The sequence below is a fragment of the Coptis chinensis genome, chromosome 7 (genome assembly GCF_015680905.1).
Source record: "Coptis chinensis isolate HL-2020 chromosome 7, ASM1568090v1, whole genome shotgun sequence".
NCBI lineage: Eukaryota > Viridiplantae > Streptophyta > Magnoliopsida > Ranunculales > Ranunculaceae > Coptis > Coptis chinensis.
Genome location: NC_141462.1, coordinates 1,482,329 through 1,504,844, shown reverse-complemented (window position 1 = coordinate 1,504,844; position 22,516 = coordinate 1,482,329). Strand labels below are relative to the sequence as shown.

General features: G+C 39.4%; 3 protein-coding genes across 3 annotated transcripts; all 3 read right to left on the bottom strand.

Moving 5' to 3' along the window:
• Positions 1-340: 340 nt before the first annotated feature.
• LOC147485085 (uncharacterized) lies at positions 341-4,983 on the bottom strand. Its single transcript, XM_086573438.1, is given in 9 exon segments — positions 341-2,381; positions 2,473-2,607; positions 2,995-3,072; positions 3,592-3,674; positions 3,779-3,790; positions 3,792-3,816; positions 3,915-4,043; positions 4,516-4,725; positions 4,851-4,983. Coding segments are annotated over 8 exon segments (2,547 nt in total). The 5' UTR covers positions 4,851-4,983; the 3' UTR covers positions 341-506.
• Positions 4,984-5,344: 361 nt separating this feature from the next.
• LOC147485084 (carbon catabolite repressor protein 4 homolog 1-like) lies at positions 5,345-10,641 on the bottom strand. Its single transcript, XM_086573436.1, is given in 14 exon segments — positions 5,345-5,788; positions 5,996-6,150; positions 6,293-6,440; positions 6,515-6,629; positions 6,729-6,820; positions 6,914-6,967; positions 7,909-7,995; positions 8,085-8,171; positions 8,253-8,336; positions 8,418-8,504; positions 8,922-9,413; positions 9,416-9,526; positions 9,528-9,687; positions 10,347-10,641. Coding segments are annotated over 13 exon segments (1,821 nt in total). The 5' UTR covers positions 10,505-10,641; the 3' UTR covers positions 5,345-5,788; positions 5,996-6,004.
• Positions 10,642-12,441: 1,800 nt separating this feature from the next.
• Positions 12,442-14,169, bottom strand: LOC147485083 (non-specific lipid transfer protein GPI-anchored 13-like). The gene is made up of 3 exons (XM_086573437.1): positions 13,729-14,169; positions 13,179-13,271; positions 12,442-12,722 (listed from the first exon to the last, which is right to left on the bottom strand). The coding sequence occupies exons 1-3, from the start codon at positions 14,078-14,080 to the stop codon at positions 12,604-12,606; spliced, it is 564 nt and encodes a 187-aa protein (XP_086429563.1). The 5' UTR covers positions 14,081-14,169; the 3' UTR covers positions 12,442-12,603.
• Between the last annotated feature and the right edge of the window lie 8,347 nt (positions 14,170-22,516).

The following is a 22,516-nucleotide window of genomic DNA, read 5'->3' as shown; positions in this document are numbered from 1 at the left end:
AAAAAAGGGGTTCCAATTATAATCCAAAAATAATTCGTGTATATATTTCACAAAAACGTGAAATAAAAGTAGGTGATAAGGTAGTTGGAAGACACGGGAATAAATGTATTATTTCAAAAAAATTGCCTAGACAAGACATGCCCTATTTGCAAGATAGAACACTAGCTACTAAAATGTTTTTCTGGAGTGAGTTAACAAATTTTTTTGGGGTGAGTTTAAAAATATTTCTCATCTCACCCACCCCAAACAAAAAACGCATGGACTGTTTTTGGGCTATTGGGCTCTGAAAACATAAATATAGGTTCATTTAAAAAAAAAAATGTCAGGCAAATACTAGTTGTGGAAAGAAATAAGAAAGCTTCAGATAATGTTGCCTACGTGATATCCCCAGTAATAAAACAAAGCTGAAGAAATCCCAGTTACATCAACCACCTCCACATTTATTCTCCTAGTTCTTCCGATTGGTACATTATCATCAAACCAACTGGACTAATAAACCTTTTCAACTATCTCACACCAACTGATGCCATAAGATCAACGTACTCAGGATCATCCTCCTGTTTCCCGACTTTGGCATTGTGTTCTGGCTGTTGAGGAGCAGAAGATGCCGAAGTGGGGGAGAATGGATCATATACTTGGTTTCCACTAGGAGACAGAGCTGGCTTACCAGATGAGAAAGCGAGGTTATGTTGGTTTGGCACCAAGAAAGCACCTGATCGTATTATTGAATTTGATTGATTCGGCTGCAATTGCAATGAATTCATCATTTGGGGAGGCAATGGTGCAGGAAAATTGGGTATTTGCGGTGTTTGTGTAAGGTTTCGTGGTCCCATACGCAGGCCTGAAGCTGTTGGTGAAACGGGGTTCAAAAACCTTGGTGGATGTGTGGGAGATGGAACTTGAAATTGAGATTGAAGCGCCTGATTCCTCGGCCGAGTACCTGGAAACCCTTGCATGACAAGCTGTTGTTCTGAATTCTGCAGAGCTGGCTGATAAGATGGTCCCGAAGGAGGCTGCACTGTTCTATTTAGTTGCATTGATGAACCTTTTAACAGTTGATCACTCGGCCTCAGAACTGTCTGAGAAACTGCTACAGGCGACCCAAGAGGCTGAAAAGTGAAATCACCAGAGCTCGGTCGTTGGGGTCTTGGTGTTGTAGCTGGAATACTTTGGGGACTACTCATTGGTGGCTTTAAGGATGTGAAACTAGGTAGGTTTCCAGAGATGGAATTCGCATTTACCGATTGTTGTGAAGGAACTAGAGCAGACCCCACTATTGATCGGTAAGGTGTTGGCCCTATTGGCCCAACTGTTTGCTTAGGTGCCAAAGGAAAAGACTGGTTCATAGCCGAGGGTGGCATCATTGAAAAAGGTGCTTGTAAAGGTCCTAAGGTGGATGGAGGCACACTTGAAGGTACAGATGCTGGGATAGAGGCGACTGGTGCATTGGCTGTAGGAGTTGATGCAGACCTTTGATGTATTACAAAAGAAAAATTTGGGCCTGTAACAGTATGATTAACTGGTGTATTCGGTAGCTGGGCAGTGGAAGGTCGAGAAGGAAAGCTAGCAGGAACCACCATATTACCAGAAGGTCCTCTGGATATATTTCCCGTTGCTTTCGATGAAGCTGTCACCGATGCCATTAGAGGTTGTGAAACTAACGGAAGTCTTTGAAACAGATCAACTGGTTGTGCTGGAGTAGGTACAGTTGAACCAGACCATGCAGAAGATGCTAATGGTCTATAAGGTGGCTGCCCGGATGGAGCAGTCAACAATGGTTGTGACAGCGAGGGGAACCCAGGGCCTGGTCCAGTAGTCCTTGGTTGATGTGGCAAAGCAGGATTAGATTGTGGAGGTAGGGAAGGATATGCCAAATGGGCCTGAGAACCTGAAATAGGCTGCATTCTCACTGGGGCAGCTTGACTATGGGGAGGTGCTTCGTGGAAGTAAGGCCACTGAAAACCTTGCAGTGGTGACTGTAGTCCAGGAGAAACCAGGGAAGGATTTTTCAATGTGAAACCAGAAGCAGCTGCAGAGGGAGGCTGTCCAATGGAAAACTGTGGCATTTTTGAGGAATTTAGAAGGGATGAAGGAAATTGCATGGTGTTGTTGAGTATGGAAGAAGAAGAATTTAATGGGGTGCGAAAGTTATTAGGCGGACCCATTGGACCAGAAGGAAACCAGGGAACAGGGTATGATTGTAACTGAACTTGTGGAAAAAGGCCAGGCTGCATGGGTCCCACCATTGACTGCATCAACCCCTGGTTAACCATAGTACCAGGCATCACATAACTGGAGGTGGTATTCTGACTCTGTTCAAGCACATTTGTACCATCCCGAGAAGCTGAAGATGGAGTTGTGGAAGCCATCCCTGAACTCCACTAGAGAAAACAATGTATATACCATGAGATAAGCTATAGAACGAGGTTGTGTGTAAAGGAATATAGTTGCTATCTAGCATAGTGAACTCACAGATACTGGGGTGACTAGCAGCTCAATAAGGGCAACTGCAGCATCAACCTTCTCAAATGTATCAGCTGATACATGGACATAGAGCTCCTCATAACAACCTTGATCATCATTTCTATCTGACAAAGTAATCTCAACCTGGACATCAATAGATTACTCATTAAAGCGTCACCACTACACTAAAACTTAATCCAAGATAAACAATTTACCAGATTACTTTGATGAAAAAACATTAAACTCTGTCTTAAACAACAAATTAGCTTTTTACTACCTTCTCTGTTGAACCTGCTTTTAGTGCCTTGGATTCAGTACTTTAGCTCCAGTTTCCTAAGCCATGAGAAGTGAAAGGAATCGGGATAAAGAGAAAATATTCTACACTAAACCCTTCATGCGACCAGTCTCAGTTACTTTAAGGAGATAAAGCAACGATAGCAGAACACTTCCAATATATCAAACAGATTCAAACAATCATTGAGAATAAAATAAATACAAAAACAAATAACATATGACTCTCAGCCAGCTTACCACTTCAAGACGTTTTTGAGTATTGCTTTCAGGCCCCAATATTAGACGAACAAAGTTCAATCCAGGATAAAGCTTAACCTGCAGAGGAGACGAGGATAAAAATTTCGTAGGAAGCATAATTGATTTGACATGTTTCCCACAACAATTAAATCTTGATTTTTAATAAAAAAAAATCATCCACTGAACGAGAGGGGAAAAAAAAGCAAGTAGTGAACTAAACTGGCAACTTGCTTTTCGTCTGATAAGCTTTAATGTTACAATCACAGAGCATAATCGCTTCTATACACTACTCGATTTAAACACATAGACAATTTAATGCTAAGCTTCTACTTATCTTCATAATATTTCGGTTTAACTTCTATGATTGACATAGAGGTTACAGTATAAAGGGTACTTTGGAAACCACTTCAAGTAAATCACTAGTTTTGCACTTGTACTAAAGCAGTAGACATTAATAACCCTCCGATAAGATATATGATATAACAAAACACTGACAGTATCATAGTAAATACAGAAAAACTGTTTACAATTTCACATTATAAGAAAAACAGTAAGCTCTGATGTGGAAAGAAGAGAAGACAATGCCAACAGACTTACAGGAACAGGAACTTTGGCCTCTCTCACCAGCGGTTTGTAATCAGGTGGAACCTTATAACTTGGATTTAACTTCAATATCTCACCTGGACACCCAAATATAATTTGACCAGAGTGTGCACATCACCAAAAATAATTTAGACATAAAACAGAAGAAAAAATATCAAGAAAGAGTGCTAAACAAATTTACCAATAGCTTCCCTTTTCCGACTCCAAGATCTCCAACTTCTGTGAATGCCAAATTGCGTAAATGATCAAGCTTGATAAACATTGAGATTCAATAAAAGGAGTGACCGAAATTAATCAACCCTCATCCGCAATACTACCTGATCATCAACTCGGTGCTTAGAAGACTCGTCATCTGGAACATGGTTTGGTGAGTGTGAGTTAAGATCGCTTTCTCCCTTTTCCAGTATACCCAACTTCAACTGTTTTGTGATTTGCTCCACTCGAGTCTGCTCAAAATATGTTCCAGCACACAGGCAGTAATATCACTTAATGCCACCTGGAATGGGAACCTTCCATGTGAGAATTCACAAGGAAGATGCCACATTTTAGCACCCAACCTGGTCGAGAAAATATTCACTTGCCACAAGTGAAATTTCTCCTCATTGAAAGGGGCTAAAAATGTTTGATACCCATTTCTTAAAACTTATGTCATCAGAAACTAAATGAGAAAAGACCTATGAATTCCAGATAATAGGTCCAGAACAATTAAAAGCTAGATATGAAAAAGACTAGATGAATTTCAACTGAAATGTTGACCGTGTTTCAGTGGCATGAGTGATAATTTTCTTTCTGAAACAGGAATAAGGTGTCTGACTAATCAAATTGTGAACAACTGAAATGAGGACATAGATGCCACTTACTACGGAAGGTTTATAACAATGAGCATAGAAGTGAAGTGCATGTTAAAAAACAATATACCTGATAAGCTAATGCTCTTCCTTTTCGAACAGAATCATCTTCTGTTAGATGATTTCCCCATTTTGTTTTCCTTTGGATCTTTTTACTACTTTCTTCTTTTACTGCATCAGTTTCCACTTTTCCAGGAACCAGGGATCCTGATAGTTTATTCTTTGGTATGACAAATCCAGACTTGACTCCAAACTTGGACACCTTGGAATTTACATTCATCTGAGACCATCAAATGACAGATATTTTTCATTCTATTATTCCATTAAATTCACATCTCAGAAACCATAGACACTCTTATTGACAATGAATAAAAATAAAAAATCGAGAGAGAGAGGGAAACTTACTGATTCGTATGCTGCAAATTTATTATTATAAGTTGGAATGAATGAAGAGAAGAGGGAGATTCGAGTGCGCTCCAAATTTTCTCGAATATAAATGAACGAATGAATGAAGCCGTTCTCCTCTTTAATTTAATAATGGACCACTTCAGGCCCATACTTCGGGCCTTATGGCCCATCACCGGCCCAAGTATTGAGGGTTTGGGCCTTATGGGCTATCATCGGCCCAAGTATTGAGTTTTTTTGGTCGACATATACGGTGCACCTCTATGATTACATTGTCGACTTTGAGTTCCTCTCGTATCACTTTTCTTTTTTGTCAAGTTTAGAGTCATTATCAATGATACTGTACAATAATAATATAAGGTAGCACAAACCAATTACAACTACCAACCATCACATTTTTTTGCAAGTGGCTAACGAGCTTGCGAGTTGCATGAAGTGATTTTCAAATGTCTGATTCACATGCACATCTGAATTTTGAGGCTTCAAAGAAAGTATTTCTAAATAACTGATCATATAGAACATTAACTCATTCAAAGATGAAGAGTATTGAACAAGTCTACTTCAATATTTCGTTTTTGGTGCCAGCTAAACTATTCAAAACAGCTCGACACCAGTATCACCATGTAAGGCTTGGTCGAGGTGGTATAAGAATTGACCTGTTGGCTATTCTAGTTTTAAATCTATACCTACTAACAGATGAACAGATTCACCGTTAAGAAACAAATAAAAAAAAATGTAGGAGGAAAAGAAAATGGAGAAAACTTATTAGTGGATTCCCCACTTCAAGAAGCAAGTAACATAATACAACAGATCAGGATAGATCACAATAAAGAAACCTCTGGGGAAGAACCAGGACTTCGAATCTGCCCCCTCCACTTCATAAACTACCTAAATGAATCTAAGTACATTGGTTTCGTCGGGTACACACATTTGAACGCCTGCATACAACAAAAAATGGTCATTAGAAAAACATTTTCTCCTTTAGTTTGGGCCGAGGGGTGGGGGGTATAAAAAAGAAGGGTTAACAAGTAGTAAATATGACAAGAGTGGGAGGGGGGGTAACCCTCAAGGGGGTCAAAATGATCCCTATCAATAGGAAAAATGAAACTTAGAATGGAGGGGAAAAAAAGAAATCAGCAGCTTACCCAGTACCATTAACGCCTCGTTTTAGGCATGCAACGGAATTCAGCTAACAAAGCTATATGATCAGAGGACCACTCTGGAGAAGGCAGTGCGGTATCTTTTCGCAAGTTCTCTTCATCCAAGAGCTCCAATAAGGATTCCACCGTCAAAGAGTCCGCTGAAGTCACAAAACAATATGTTAGGATTCTTTTACATTCTTTTACATAAGAAGCCATTTTTCCATCAGTTACATCTGATTCTGAAAATTCAAGCTGATGAAAATGCTAAGAAACAGAACCAAAGAAATGACAAAGCATTACCTGTGTAAAATATGTAATCATTGGTGCCAATAAAATCTCTAGTGCAATTTGTAAATAAAGGTTCATTTGTAGTTGTGTCCATTCTCCTTCTCTGTTGCTCCAAACCAATGCCAATACCCATTCTAGCAAACAACGAGTATGCGCTGACCTGTTTTAAAAATATAGTCATAACTCCGAACAGTAAAATTTGGTAACCAGGCTATAACTTAAAAATGAGTGTACCAGCGGAAGCTGATGAGTTATTTTGCTGGCAGGGCGCACTATTTGGAGAGGGTCTACTGTTAAATCTGGATGCGACTGATCAACCTTACCCATTGCAAGAAGTGCATGCGGAGCACTGCAATCAAGTCCAAAATTGTTCATAAGATGTTTTACTGCATATTACTTTAAATTACATGTTTACATCAGAAACAGTTGTATTTACGACTGTTCACACCTTCCAGGAACAGAACTAAAATCCCCACAAACCAGCATCGGGATGTCAGCACTGGCAGCTATTTTCTCCAAACCTTTCAAGAGAGTATGCACCTAATAAGATAAGATTTTCAAAATTAACAAACATATTGATAAGATCCAAGAGTAAATATCAACTCAACACAAGTAAAATGCTAGAATGAGAACCTGCCAGAGCTTAACATCCTTAAGATCCTGGTGAACGTTTACATGTGTGTTTGCCTGTACTCCGAGCAAGAGGATAAAAGTAAACATCACGCAACATATAACATTTTGCAGATATCTGGTCAATATAATGATTACTACAAAACTATTTAGAACTACTCCTACTCGAGACTCTGCCCAACAATTAAAGAGGACCATCTACTAATCTACATATAGGGTGACAAATTTGTAGAGATTTGGAGCACATTCAATGACTGTATAAAAGAGATCCATAGAAAAATGGAATCAAGCAGATCACTCCATTAACAAGCCTGTTCCCAAAACGACTGGGTGCAAAGTGCAAAGCTAGGGGATTATTAGATCTCTACATGTCTAGAAAAGAATGAATTTATATATAGAATTGCTCACATAACGATGTTTTGGCAATGACTCTCATCATCACTTACTCCTCTAGGTGCACAGACCAGATAATCTCTCCATATTAATCTGTTGTTCTCCTACTGAGATATTTGACGAAAGTGCACCAATCAAGACGCACTTTAATCACTCTACCATTAACAAAAGATGCTAAAAGGTACTGAACCGGGCAAAACTCGTGTCAGGACACATGAAGGCTCAAAAGAGAGCAAAGCTTGTTTTAGGAGACGTCAAAGACAAGTTTAACCCTTTAAAGAAATTTTTTCCTCAGGTATCACCATGAAGAAGAACTACAAAGATGGATACAATCTGCAAAGTGAATTATTACAAACTCGAAATGCGGTGTAACATGTGAACCATGCTTGGGGGTAAAGCACAAGCTACTCCTTAGAAAAATGGGGGCTGCGAGAGTGAGATGAAAGGTCACCCTTGACAGATCCCAAGTTCCATTATGTATGCGGGGGAAAAAACACAAAAAAACACAATTCCTACCAGATCAAAGAGTATAAAGCTGGACTAAGTAGCATGTTAAACCAGAAAAAGGAAGAATAAAAAGTTAAGTTCCTAAGTTATATACTAACCACACAGAGAAGTTGTCTTTTTCCAGGGGTGTCCGCCCCGTGGTTACTGAACTTTGCTTCTAAAACTGCTATTAGAGCGACGTTATCCTGCAAATTAATGGAATATTCACAAGAATTAATAGGTTACAGACACCAAGGAAAGTACACAGAAAGAACACTTGGTGCATTTAGGACACCTTCAGTAGCCGATTCAAAGCAGTTTTCTTCTGATGAGTTGGAACCACTGCCTCGGTTAAGGATTGTGCAGCTTTATTAAATTCAACCTGCAGGAAAGAGGAACCTCTTAAACATATGAGAAAATCTACCCCCCCCCCCCCCAAGACACAGAAAGGAAAAGTTTATACCTCATATTTTTTGACATGGGAAAATCTGTCTCTGCGGAAAAATGTTGCACAACCATCAACTGCATAGATAGTTCCGCTATATAACTGCACACCTTAACAAAAACATCAATATAACACATCCAACAGTTTGAGATCACGCCATGACAAAGCCAATTTAAAACCAACCTCCGTTGTCTTTTTCTTGTAAAGAGCTTGATAGCCATGCTTCTCCAGTTCAGGTGCAAAAAATTCCTCAAAATGGTCGCTCTGAACCTGAAACATTTTATGATGCTTAGTTTGAGTCATATCTTACAAGATCACATCCTCAAAACTTCAAGACCATATCTAATATAAAAATATACAACAGACCAATATACTTCGCATACAGGCAAGACAGGGTAAGATTAGACATTATCATACTTTGATGACTTCTGGTTAGCTTCTCTGTTCAGAAAAAGATAGACATTCGCAAACATAACACTTCCTAATGGAACAATTTCAACAAACTAGCGCAGCAAATTCACTACTCCTGTCAGTTTGACTAGCCGCTGACTGTCATAACTAAGATGTAACATGACTGGAATAAGAAATTGCAAGTGTTGTCAACAATTAAAACAAGATATTGACTTGCAGACCCACCAAACACCGAATCAAATGATTTTTCATAATGGACAATAAAACGTAGAGTACCTCTTGAAGGCAAAGGATGTCTGCACGATATCCAACAATCTCTCGCAATAAGTTTTGTCTGCGGTAGGCCCAAGAAAGGGCCCAAGAAGGGCAATAACTGTACAAATCATTTGAAGCATACACATCTGACAGAATATTGTATGAGAGCACAGTAAAGGTTCCTGAAGATGCAGTACGACCGTCCAAATCTAAATTGCCCATCACATCAACACCATTCACTGGAACCAAGCGCCTTGGGCTAGGGGTTGGGGGTGGAATTACACGGGAAGTCAATATTGTGTTAGCATGACCAACAGGCAATTTCTTTTCTGCATCAAATGACACACACTCAAACTTGAGAACATGCCCAATATCATCAGCTGTTGGTGTATAGGTCTTCAATCGTCCGACCTCAAACCAGGTTTCACCACCACTCCTTTCGGTAACAGCTGCCGGATATGAAGGAGTAGATCCATTACTTAAACTAGTATTGTGCCCTATACTTGGAGTAGAACCGACAGGCTCGCATTGCTAGCTCCAGATCCAGAAGTATTAAAGCGTCCCAAAAGCTCTTCCTCTTCAGTGCCATTTTCATTTACAGCAATAGCTGCCCTTTCATGTAAGGTAATGATGATGCTGCCACGCATCTGAAAAGCACCTAGGAGAGCAATGGTAACTTTTCGCAACAGGTATCTTTCCTTTGACACAACCAAGGCACTGCAAGGTTGCTTGTTCAGAAGGATGCACACTGCAAATTGCAACTTTTCGGTCACTTTGGATGCGATACCTGCAAAAGAAAACATACATCTAACTACATCACATGAATGACTTTTGCAATCTCAATAACAACATAGCATGACTATGCATTGCTTGAAACATTGTTAGAGAGAATTCAAGTGAATGGATCAAGGACACTTCCCATTTCCATCATCACAAACAGTTGTCTTTACTAACACGTCCAATAAACAGTCACTACTTATTCTTTCCCTTAGTTATGAACAGCAAGTACAAAACTAAATTAAGCTCTCTGTCAAGGCTATAGGCCACTCTTCTGTGTTGCATGGGTACGGGACGGAGTGTCTGGTTTGGACACGGGTACGACGATTTGGACAAGGCGAGATCTGAGAATTAGGGTCTGTTTTGCTTGTGTCCGGGTGTCCGTGTCCGTGTCCGTACCAGTGTCCACAGGACACGGGTACGAGATACAGAGGAAATTAGGGCGTACCCATGCAACAGAGCCACTCTACCATATAAAATGTGATTATTATTCTAAGTATAGATGCCTCTAAACAACAGCCCAAACAATATTACTTACTAACATACACAAGCCAATAACATCATATGGAAAAGAAAATGAGTGCATCTCCTATTAGTCTCTTACACTTCCATATATGTGATATGGCATAAAAAATAAAAACAAGGAAAAAAAACAAATGGGAAACTTACCACCTATACCTCAAGCAAAAACCATCAACAGGGGAAGATTCAGGAACATCATCAGTAGTAATCGAAGTATCAGGGCGTTGTAAAAGTACATAAGGAGTTAGCTCACATCCTACAATTGGAATGTCGGACGGAAGATGTACTCTAAGCACACTTAGCATTCTTCTTCTTCTTCTTCTTCTTCTTCTTCTTCTTCTTCACTTGTTAAACTCAGACAGAAGTCAGGCAGATCCGCCATCACTCATAAACCATTAAAACTTGCCAGCCTTTAAATCACTCTCAACTAAACCCTTTAAAATTCAATATATATAACCATATTAATCCTTAAACCCCACAAAAAATCACTCTTTCTGCATCTGAGAATGAAAAGATTAGATTTTTTTTTTTTTGAGTTTGTCAAGAATAGATGGTTGAATCGAATTGAAGATTGAGAAGAGGAGAATTAAGGAAAAAAAAAAAAAAAAAAATTGTTGAAATTAGGGATTTTTTTTTTTTTTTTTTAATTTTTTTTCTCTCGGTTGAGAAATGAGGTGAAGGAATTTTATCGTGTTTTTGTTTTTGTGTTTCTGTATTTGGTCGTCTCTGTTTTTTAATTTTTATTTTGAGTGAAAATGAAAGAGTGAGGCAAGGGGATATTTAAGTATTTATATATTCATCATCATTGCCCACTATCAGCCCATTATTTGTTAGTTAAAACTTATAACTTAAATGAGGATTTGGGCTTGGAATAAAAGTGGGCATGGAACTTTCAAATTTCTGTGACAAAAAATTAGGTGGTCTAATTTTTAGGAATAGTCAAATAGTAATATATAATTTTTGTTATAAAAAACCACACTAACTAACGTAAATTAATTCTTTTTTCCAGACATATTCTTCTCCAAATCTTTTTTTCAATTTTATTTACTAACAATCTTATTCTTTTTCAAATCTATAAATCCGGAAAGTGATTCATTCAAATATTCTCACCTCTACTCTTTTTTAAATCTATGAATCCGGAAAGTAATTCACTCAAATATTCTCACCTCTACATCCATTCTCTTCTTTCTCTCTTAGTCAATTCTCGATCTTCTTTACTTCATCATTCTCCTTTTCTACTCTAGCTTCACCTTATCAAACCAATAAGCACTCTAATTAAAGGTTTTTCCTCCAATGAAAATGTTATTTTAAAATTTTTACATAAATTCTAATTTTTTTTTTTTTTTTTTTTTATTTTGAAGTTGCTAAACATGTTGTTTACTTATATCAATTATTGGTGTAATAATGAAGAGGAAAAATAGGGCATCATTTTGAAAAAAATTTTAAAAAAACAAAACAGATAAGAGAAGGAGAGAATCATGCATCATTTTAAATTTGAAAAAAAATAATATTTATGAAAAAAAAAACGTAATAAAACAATGCCATTGCCTTAATATAATTGGACCCTTAATTGGTTAGTATGGTTTTGGTAACAAAATTGTTAATTACCAATTGATTGGTCCTAAAAGTTATACTACCTTATTTTTTGTCATATAAATTTAAAAGTTCAACTCATAGGTAATTTTCCTGTTCATGAAGATCAAGTATTTCCAAATTAACTAGAAAAACTGCAGAGGGGCATGAGCAGAGCAAAGGGTGAGTTGAGAGTTAGGAGAAGAACAAGAGAGAGAGAAGTTATGTGAGGAGAAAGAGATGAGAGTTTGGAGAGACAGTGAGAAGAACTATGTCAATTGACATTATGGACCCATAACCCCTAGGCATAACTGCCTAAGAACGTTTGCTCCGCTCCCTCGACTAACTTTTCAAATAGAACTTTTTGTAGCATTTGAATCTTGTTCAAGTTTGAGGCTATAATTCATGATTAAATTCATATCTACTGCTTCTAATTTGATGACTTAATTCAGACGGTCTCATATTAGATTATAGATAAACTTGGTCATTGCCACACCAGAATGTTCAAAAATGCAATATTCATGGCAAGTGTTGCTCTAAATATCGAGCATTTCCGTCGGCAAGCAGTGAGAAAGATAAGGAGACATGAAGTATAAAACCCAAAATAATAACGTAACCCCACACCCAAAAGTTTAAACTTGCATGATTGCATCAAATTTCCGGAAGGAACTTTCGTTAACAAGTCAACATCCTCATATATATATTAACACATTACCAGAGTCCATAAGTAAGTAGGGAAATTAAACAGAACATGAACACACTAGGATTCACTTTGAATAATACAACATTAGCACGAAGACTAAATAACTAGTTAGGGATGCCGATCATCTTGTTATGCTCCAATCCTGAAGATCAATGCAAAGCACAAAAGGGCAATGAGTCCATCAAACTTCAGTCCCACCACAGTGCTAGTGTTCCCTGATGCAGTTGATCCAGTAGCAGTGGAATTGCCTGAATTTCCCAGACAAAAACCAGTCAGAGAATTATTAGTATATGGGGAATCTTTTATATTCTTAGTACACTACATGGAGGTTAAAAAGTTCGAAAAATAAATTAATTAAAAAAAGGAGGTTACAGATTAATTGTCCGGGAACATAGGGTATGATTGTATGAAGTATGAACCACAGAACCAGGAACCCTTTTGGTCAGATACATCATACATGTTAAGTCTTCCATTTAACTACTGATACTGTACACACTTCATACATTAATATCGGACTAGTAAAAATGATGGTCCATACTGCACCCACCAATGATTTTTGTGTGGTATACAATTCACTTGGGACTTCAATGAAAATTACTGTTTAATTTTTCCCTCAGAATTTTTTTTCTGTGTTTTAATTTTTTTGCCCATCAGAATCTTTTAAAGAATCCAATGAACAACAACACGCTAAGTTAGTATGTTACCAGTAGAAGATGAAGACGTCTTATTATGCAAGCTTCTTTCGAATTGCTTGAAAACTTGAGCATCTGTTGAATTAGGAGCCAAACCTAGAAGAGCTTGATCCACCAAATATATCATCCATCCAGTAACATGGGTTCACAAGAATTATCAGCAATAATGTACGTGAATAACAATAAACATAAGAGTGTTGGAAACAATTAATAGTACTATTCTTGCTTTACAGAGATAGTTCTACTACACTAATTACCAAGCTGAGGTAAGTGAAACATACAATTTTGAGGCTGTTCAAAGTTGGCTGAACACATGCATTTGCATAAACATGCAAAACTATATACTATACAGACACAGTTGTTGAACACAGTTTTAGATCACAAGCTCACAACCGTAGTTTCTATGGGACATGTTGTACTAAACCAGGTTCTGAATCCGTTGTTGGAGGATGCTGGTTTCATGGTTAATTAATCAACTTATTATGGCCAAACTACGATTGTGCCAAACATACAATCAAGTTATTTGTTGCTATATATATGTAGTGCTATGAAGATTACATACCAGGACAATCAGCAATACTAACATCAGATTTGCAGATGGAAGGTAGGTTCAGAGCAAGAGTAGCATTGACCTTGAGTCCAAGGCTTGGATCATTTCGATTTTTAACAAGAAGGCACAAACATTTCTTGCTCTTTGCAAGAACTGTGTTCATACCCTTGCAACAATCAGGAGTTGGAGCTTTAGCTTGTCCACCAACATAATCTAAACACGTTGCCAGACCAATTAATTGCTGGGAACACTCTTCTCTTTGTTTCTGATCATCACACCTTGCATAATCAACCATCATAAACACCAACATCAGCATCATGAAGAATTCCACAATAAGACAATGTGATTTCAATTTCATGGCCATTGTAGCAGTGTGAAATGCTGCTGCAGCTTTGGTTTCACTAGTTAAATGAAAGGAGTGAATGGAGGTATTTATTTGGTGCAGTACAATTAATAAGTGAGTGTGTTGGTTAGTTGTTAGAAAATTAAATATGGTTCTTCATTGGATACCAAATGTTTATATTAAGTGCTAAAAATGATCAGTTGGGTTTAAGGCTGAAGAATATAATGCAACGTTTTTGATCCATTTTCCATAAATATTTACAACCACCCCGTTTTTTTACTGTATTTAACTACAAGAGGCCAATGCGATTAATGATTTGGTACTTGGTCAATTTTCTTCGGCTCCATGTGCATACTTTCATGAAATCAAAACCAATGTATTTTTTTTGGTAAAATCAAAACCATATCACAAAATAAGTAAAAGATCACATCTATAATTCTATTTGCATGGAGACATGGAGTACATTGAGGTGAATGTGAAATGTTAACGCAAGTATGCAAGTTCCTTTGCCATTTTCCTTTCAATACCATTTCATACTGGCCTAGTAATTCGATCAATATGCACAGTGAACATTTTTTCCTTTGGAATAAAAAAAAAGTGACCAAGCTAGGAATCAATGATGTAATATCAATACGCCCAATGTCTATGTATGCGCACCAATTACAAGAGCCATACTTTCATAATGTAAAAGGTTTGTAATTCAGAGAAACAAGATTTTGTACGTAAAAAACTTATCATGGATGATAGGTCGCAAATCTGTATTTTGTGAGTGTGTGTATCATCATCAACATTTTGAGCCACCCATCATATGGTATCGGTTATTGGAACCGCTTCGAATTTAGTTTCATATGGCAGGACCTTCAGCATAGGTTCATGATCATCATGTTGATTTTTGAACTACTCAATATATCTTTATAAATACCAAAGTATAGTACAATCAGAAAACTCTGTTAGCAGAGTCAAACAGGAGCATGGTGTAGACGGTGTAGGACGAAAGTATTATTATATCAACAAACTACCAATTGAATGAGTCTTCTAGACAGTTGATGACAGAGTATGGGCACTAGGCAGTTGTGTCGCTCGCTAGTTTAAGTGCAGAAAAAAAAAACAATAAAGAAGCATGCGTCGTCTCAAAAGTGAATATTGTTTCGGCAGGATATGTGAAATTGTTGTTCCTCATTTCATCTCAATCCAAGTTATAGCAATTAACACACTTGCGCCCAAGCCCATTTACTTCCCTTTGTCTATGTACACCTATATAAAGGAAATAGATTAGGGTTTTGAAGGACAACTTTGAGAGATTCATTTTTGGTATTGTGGAGCTCATTGAGCTAGGGTTTTGAGTGAGGCCTCTTCTTATTGATTCTTGATCTCTTGTAAACTCTCCAATCTTTGTTATAAAGGAAACGGCTCTTGTGTGGATGTAGGTAACATTTACCGAACCACCTAAATCTTTGTGTCTCTTTGCATTGTTACTTCCATTATTATTGTTGCTATGAATTGTGATGATATTGTAGTGGTTTTGCTTTGTTGAGGTTGTTGTGATAACTACCAAAGTTTGGGGTGATTTCCTTGGTGTGAACTCCAAGTTGAAATCATTTGGGATAGAAAGTAACTAGATCGAGGTGTGACTTTTAGTGAAATCTCCCAACAAGTGGTATCGAGCATAGGTGATCGCGGTCGAGCTACTGTGGTGTTTGAGGAAATTCCTCCGAGAGGTACTCCACCGTAGGTTTTTATTCAAGAAAGTTATGACCTAATCAAAAGGAAAGAAAGTTACAAGATAGAGAAGTTTGACGGAACAAACTTCGCTATCGGAAGATGCAAATCGAGGATGTTCTCTTCATCGTAAGGATTTGATGGAAACATTGATAAGTGAGAAGCCCGAGGAGATTCCACAAGATAAATGGGATTTGCAAGATAGAAAGGCCTTGGCCACAATCCGCTTGAAGTCTTTCAAGTCGGTAGCCTTCAATATTAAAACCGGAGAAGACGGCTAAGTCTCATGGAGGCACTTTACTACGATGTATGAACAACCCCCTACCGCAAAACAAAGTCTATTTGATCACCAAGTCATTTTAGTATGAAAATGTTGAGGGGACTTCCTTCATGATCACCTAAATGAATTCAACCAAACTAAGGACCAATTGAGTCGGTTGAGATTACATTTAGTGATGAGGTGCTAGCTTTGGCGATACTTGGACAATTGCCTCCAAGTTGGAAGGCTTAACTATGGCATGGCTATTAGTGGCTCGCGGGAATGACCAAGTTGAAGTTTGAGCATGTTGTTAGTATGGTACTAACCGAGGAAATCGGAGACGAGGATTGTCCGTCATCTTGGGGATCAACTTCGTGGTCGCATCGAAAGTAATCGAAAAGTAGGGGAAGAAAGCCAAACAGAGTCGTAGTAAGAAAAAGTGGAGGGGAGATCGAAATCTCAAGCCTCCCAATTGCAAAAGCGTTGAACACAAACCTCGGTGACATAAGTGAAGTGGTGTGCTATAATTGTGGTAGGCCCGCCACTATAGCCCCAATTGCCCCAAGACCAAGAAACAACAACAACATTAATAAGAACAAGAAAAAGAATCAAGAAGCTAATGTTGTTGAGATGGTAGATGACGCTTTGATATGTTCGATGGAGCACAAGAAGGAGTCTTGGGTACTTGATTCCGGGCAAGATCTTTCCATGCTACCTCACATCGAGTTCCTTGAGAACTACACCGGGTGACCTTGGAACGGTCTTTTCGGTGATGACCAACCTTGTGACATTGTCGGCAAGGGTGATGTGCATATCAAGATGAATGGCTCGTCATGGTTATTGAGGGACGCCGGACATGTTCCGGATTGAGGAAGAATTTGATTTCGTGGGGCAATTGGCAAGTGAAGGATTTGTTACAATCTTTACCGGTGATACTTGGAAGGTCTCGGCGGTTCATTGATTGTTGCAAATGGTAAGAAAGATGGTACTCTACATGACCGCATTATGGTTCAGGAGTCGATTGCCCGTGGCACATGGCAAAGAGGATCCGGAATGTTTGGCACCGCAGACTTGGTCACATGAGTGAGAAAGGAATGAAAATCCTTCACTCTTTTCCTCGTAAACTCCCAAAGTTACGGTCGACCGAAATTGACTTCGCGGAGAACCGCGGTATTTGGAAAGCGTAAGCAGGGTGAGTTTTCGTGAGAACGGGTCGACCAAAGCTAGAAGGCTCGAGTTGATACATACAGATGTCCGGGGGGCCTAATGTCTCTTCACTTGGCGGAAAGTCATATTTTGTGACTTTCATTGATGACCATACTAGGAAGGTGTGGGTCTATTTTCGAGACACAAGTCGGCATTTGAAGTGTTCAAGACTTGGGAAGGCCATGGTTGAGAATGAGACAAGCTTGAAAGTAAAGAAGCCGAGATCCGACAACGGTGGAGAGTATGAGGATTCAGGTTTTTAAGATACCGCGGTCGACAATGGCATCAAGATGGAAAAGACTTTGCCGGGACACCCGCCAGAATGGGGTTGCAGAGCGGATGAATAGAACACCGACAGAGAGAGCTAGGTGTACGCGCGACACCAGCGGTGCTTGCCTGCCATTCGGGCGAAAGTGTTAGCACGCCAGCCTTACCCGATCAATAGAGGACCATCGGTTGCCTTTGGATTTTAAGATTCCGAGGAGGAAGTGTGGAGCGGGAAGGATGTGAACCTTTCCCATTTGAAGGTGTTTGGTTGGTGTGTCCTATGTTCACATTAGTGACCAAGCTAGAAGCAAGCTTGATGCTAAGTCACTAAAGTGCACCTTCATCGGCTATGGCGGTGATGATTTTGGGTATCGCTTTTGGGATGATCAAAATCGGAAAATCATTCGTAGTAGAGATGTTGTGGTTTAATGAAAAGGTGATGTACAAGGACGTAGATGAAGCACAAACCAAGGAATCGGGTACGAGAGCCGCACAGAGTATGTTGAGTTGGAAGACTTTGATGTAAGTCGCGGGTATAGTGGGAGCCCCACAAATGAGGATGACAAGTAGTAGTGACTCGAGAATAATGAGGATACTACACCACGAGTCCATCTCCACCTCGCGGCCCCAAGGAAGACATCCAGCCACATGTACCGAAGTTCTAGATATCCGCCCTCCACCTATGCGGAATTACTTGCTACTTCATCGATGGTGGCGAGCCCCAATGCTATGATGAAGCATTGGAGGTGAGTGATGCAAGCAAGTGGGAGCTTGTTATGCAAGATGAGATGAAGTCCCCTCATCTCCCCGTGGGTGGCGTGGGAGTTAGCCAAACTACCCACGGGCAAGAAGGCTCTACGAACAAATGGGTGTATAGAGTCAAAGAGGAACATGATGGTTCCCAGAGATACAAGGCAAGGCTAGTAGTCAAGGGTTTTCAGCAGAAAAAGTGCATTGACTTCACAGAGATATTCTCCCGCCTGGTGAAACCGAATACTATTCGGGTCGGTGTTGAGTATTGTTGCAGCCGGAAGATTTGTATCTTGGCGGTTGGATGTTAAACCCGCTTCTTCTCCATGGTGACCTAGTTGAGGAAATTTATATGCAAAGAACCGGAGGGTTTCATCAAGAAGCGGTAAAGAGAATATGGTATGCAGGGCTCGTGAAAAGAGCTTGTATGGTTTGAAACAAGCCCCTAGTAAAGGGTACGTGAAGTTTGATAACTTCATGCAAGGAAATGGCTACTATAAGTGCAACGACCATTGTTGCTACTTCAAGAGGTTCGACTCAGCCTACATCATCCTTTGCTATATGTTGATGATATGTTAGTAGCGAAGTTTCGATATGTCGAAATTGGGAGATTGAAAGAGAAGTTAGCAAGTGAGTTCTCTATGAAGGATTTGGGTGCAAATAAACAGATTCTAGGGATGAGGATCGGAAAGAGATAGGCGTAAAGGTATTCGAGTTGTCTCAGTCGAAAGTATATTGAGAAGGTATTGAAGAGGTTCAAGATGGGTAGTCTAAAACCGGTTTGCACACCTTTGGCGATCCACTTCAAGTTGTCCAAGGAACACTCTCCCAAGATCGTTGAGGAAAGAAACTTCATGGCTAAGGTACCATACCGCCATTGGAAGTCTTATGTATGCCATGGTTTGCACACGTCCGGATATAGCCCAAGCAGTTGGAGGAGCCGTAGATTTATGTCTAATCCCGGCAAGCAACATTGGGAAGCCGCGGAAGTGGATATTGAGATATCCGAGAGGTACTACAGAGAAATGCCTATGTTATGGAAGGGTGTTGTGAACCCGCAAGGGTATGTGGATGCCGACTTTGCGGTGAGGTAGATCGCGAGAAGAAGCACTCATCGGTTATGTCTTTACGATGGGTGCTACCGCTGCGATGAGTTGGATTTTCGCCATGTAAGATTGTTGCTTTGTCTACCACGTAAGCAGTATGTGGCCGCTGAGAGGCAAGCAAAGAGATGATCCGTTCTGTGGATTGATGGAAGAGCTTGGGATGAAGCAAAGAGAGAAGTGTGTTACACGCTGATAGTCGAGTGCTATACATCTTGCCAAGAATTCCGCTTTCATTCTAGGACCAAGCACATTGGTCTCCCAGATCATTTTATCCGATCTCCTGTTGGAGGATGAGGTTTCGCACTTGAGAAGATCCGCGGAGTGAGAATCCGGCGGATATGTTGACCAAGGCCGCGGTTTCATCGAGAAGTTGAAGTTGTGTTCAACCCGGTGCTGGTCTTCTTGCTTGAAGACCATGACGAATGAGCCGAAGTGTTTCTTTAGTTTTTGGATTTGGATTGAGTTGTTACAATTGAGATGTGATGCATGAAGAATCTCGAAGGTTCAAGTGGGAGATTGTTAGGGGAGATTGTTAGGTGGTGGAACCGCCGAGCTTTGCCATGGGTTGTCCGTGATACCACACTCACCCCCTGCATCGATGAAGGCGTATGACCGCTGGGTCCTCCAAGGCGCTAAGCAAGCCGGGCAAGGGCGATGCTAAAGAAGAATAGGCCACACACCTGCGCTTTCTCGGCCCAAATTTTTATTGAAGAGGGCGCCATACACCTAAGCAGCGCGACTCGCTCCCAGCCTTTAATGAAGAGGGCCGCCACACCTGCCGCTCTCGGCTTTAATGAATAGGCACGCCACCTATGGCCAACCAAGCTCGCACTGCGGCCCAAGCCCATTTACTTCCTTTTTGTCTATGTACACCTATATAAGGAAATAGATTAGGGTTTTGAAGGACAACTTTGAGAGATTCATTTCTAGGGTATTCAGGGGAGCTGGTTGAGCTAGGGTTTGAGTGAGGCCTCTTCTTATTGATTCTTGATCTCTTGTAAACTCTCCAATCTTTGTTATAAAGGAAACTCGGCTCTTGGTGTGGATGTAGGTAACATTTACCGAACCACCTAAATCTTTGTGTCTCTTTGCAGATTACTTCCATTATTATTGTTGCTATGAATTGTGATGATATTGTAGTGGTTTTGCTTTGTTGAGGTTGTTGTGATAACTACCAAAGTCTTGGGTGGGTGATTTCCTTGGTGTGAACTCCAAGTTGAAATCATTTGGGATAGAAAGTAACTAGATTGAGGTGTGACTTTCTAGTGAAATCTCCCAACACACCCATCATATGGTATCGAAATATTGTGTTACTTTTCCTCTTCTCAATTTAGTTTCATATGGCAGGACCTTCAGCATAGGTTCATGATCATCATGTTGATTTTTGAACTACTCAATATATCTTTATAAATACCAAAGTATAGTACAATCAGAAAACTCTGTTAGCAGAGTCAAACAGGAGCATGGTGTAGGACGAAAGTATTATTATATCAACAAACTACCAATTGAATGAGTCTTCTAGACAGTTGATGACAGAGTATGGGCACTAGGCAGTTGTGTCGCTCGCTAGTTTAAGTGCAGAAAAAAAAAACAATAAAGAAGCATGCGTCGTCTCAAAAGTGAATATTGTTTCGGCAGGATATGTGAAATTGTTGTTCCTCATTTCATCTCAATCCAAGTTATAGCAATTAACACACTAGCTATCAACTTGCCCAATCATCAGTTAAATCTAATACACCAGTGTCACGGCTATCAACTTTTTTACCTCTGGGTCTAAACTGATTAGCAATATCAGTGAAGTCCAACTTCAAGGTATATCTGAAGTTAAAATACTGAGGGAACCGTAGTGTCCTACAAACAATTTAATGCGCAGTCGTAAGATCTAATTTCTTGATTTATAAAGGATGTTACTTGAGAATCCTGTGTAATCTTCGTTTAGCAACAAAAATTTGTACTTAGATTAATTGTGTAAATGAATAGTTTATATAAGTGCATAGAATTTAAGTTCACGACAGTTAGCACATTTGGCATTGAGCTAATGATTTTTAGAAGCAGCATCCCTGCCAACTTAAAACTTACATTGCTCGTGCGAACTTATTAATTAGTTGTGAACCAGATAGGTGGCGGGTTAGTTAACTTGGTAGCACTTCCGAAGAATCTCTCAAGTCTCAACACCACCATCATCCAAATCTAATACACCAGTGTCCCGCCCTTCAAATCAATTCGTCCTACAAACAGTGCACATTCATTGCTTATGTCCTACACATCAATCCATTTGGTCCCGCTAATATCTATTTTCTTGATTGCATGAGAAGCCGATGTATGTCGAGATAATTGTGTTGTTCTCGTTAGAGCATTCTCAATGCAAGCAATAACTTGTTACCTCCACATAAGACTATTTATTCTCATAGTTACTTTCTTGGTGAGAAGCTATTAGGGGTTGCCGAATGCAAATGTGATTTTAAAATTCGGACGGAATGTTTTATTCCGTAAGAATGTTAAAAAATGAAACATCCGGTCAAAAAACGCTAACAAAAGATCGAAAAAACACACGAGATGGAATAAAAGGTTTCGTCCGAAGATCACAAGTCGACAACTATCTCAATAGCAAGTGCTACTCTCATTGTAACTCGGTGAAAAACTACCATCGTTGTCACTTTTGCATTGGGCTATTGTTTTTGTCTCGTAAAGGTGCCGACAACTTGCCATTTTCCCTCAAAACTGCTTTCATTGGAAATGCTATTAGCACCAAAAGTTCGCCCTTTGATCCAAGCAGATACAATTTATTTTCGTAATTGAAGTCCATCTCTGGTTCGGATATAAGTCATATAACCAACTTAAGAAAAGGTGAAGAGCTACCAAGGCCACAAGCCCACAAACAACAAAAAGACTTACATCTGAATCACGCCAAGATTGACAAAAGTTTTCGAAAAAGGATGTATTATTTGAATTCCTCCATTATCATGCACCGAGATAAACCAACCTCCTGGACAAGATCCACATATTCGACGATTAGCTATTTCTAACTTGTAAATCTTACGATCATAAAGACTGAAGAAACCTAATGTTTGGTCACATACAGTAGTACACTAGTACGTGTTTTGCTTGTACAATCCCCGTAAGGAACTATAAGCCCATGGAAGTTGATGA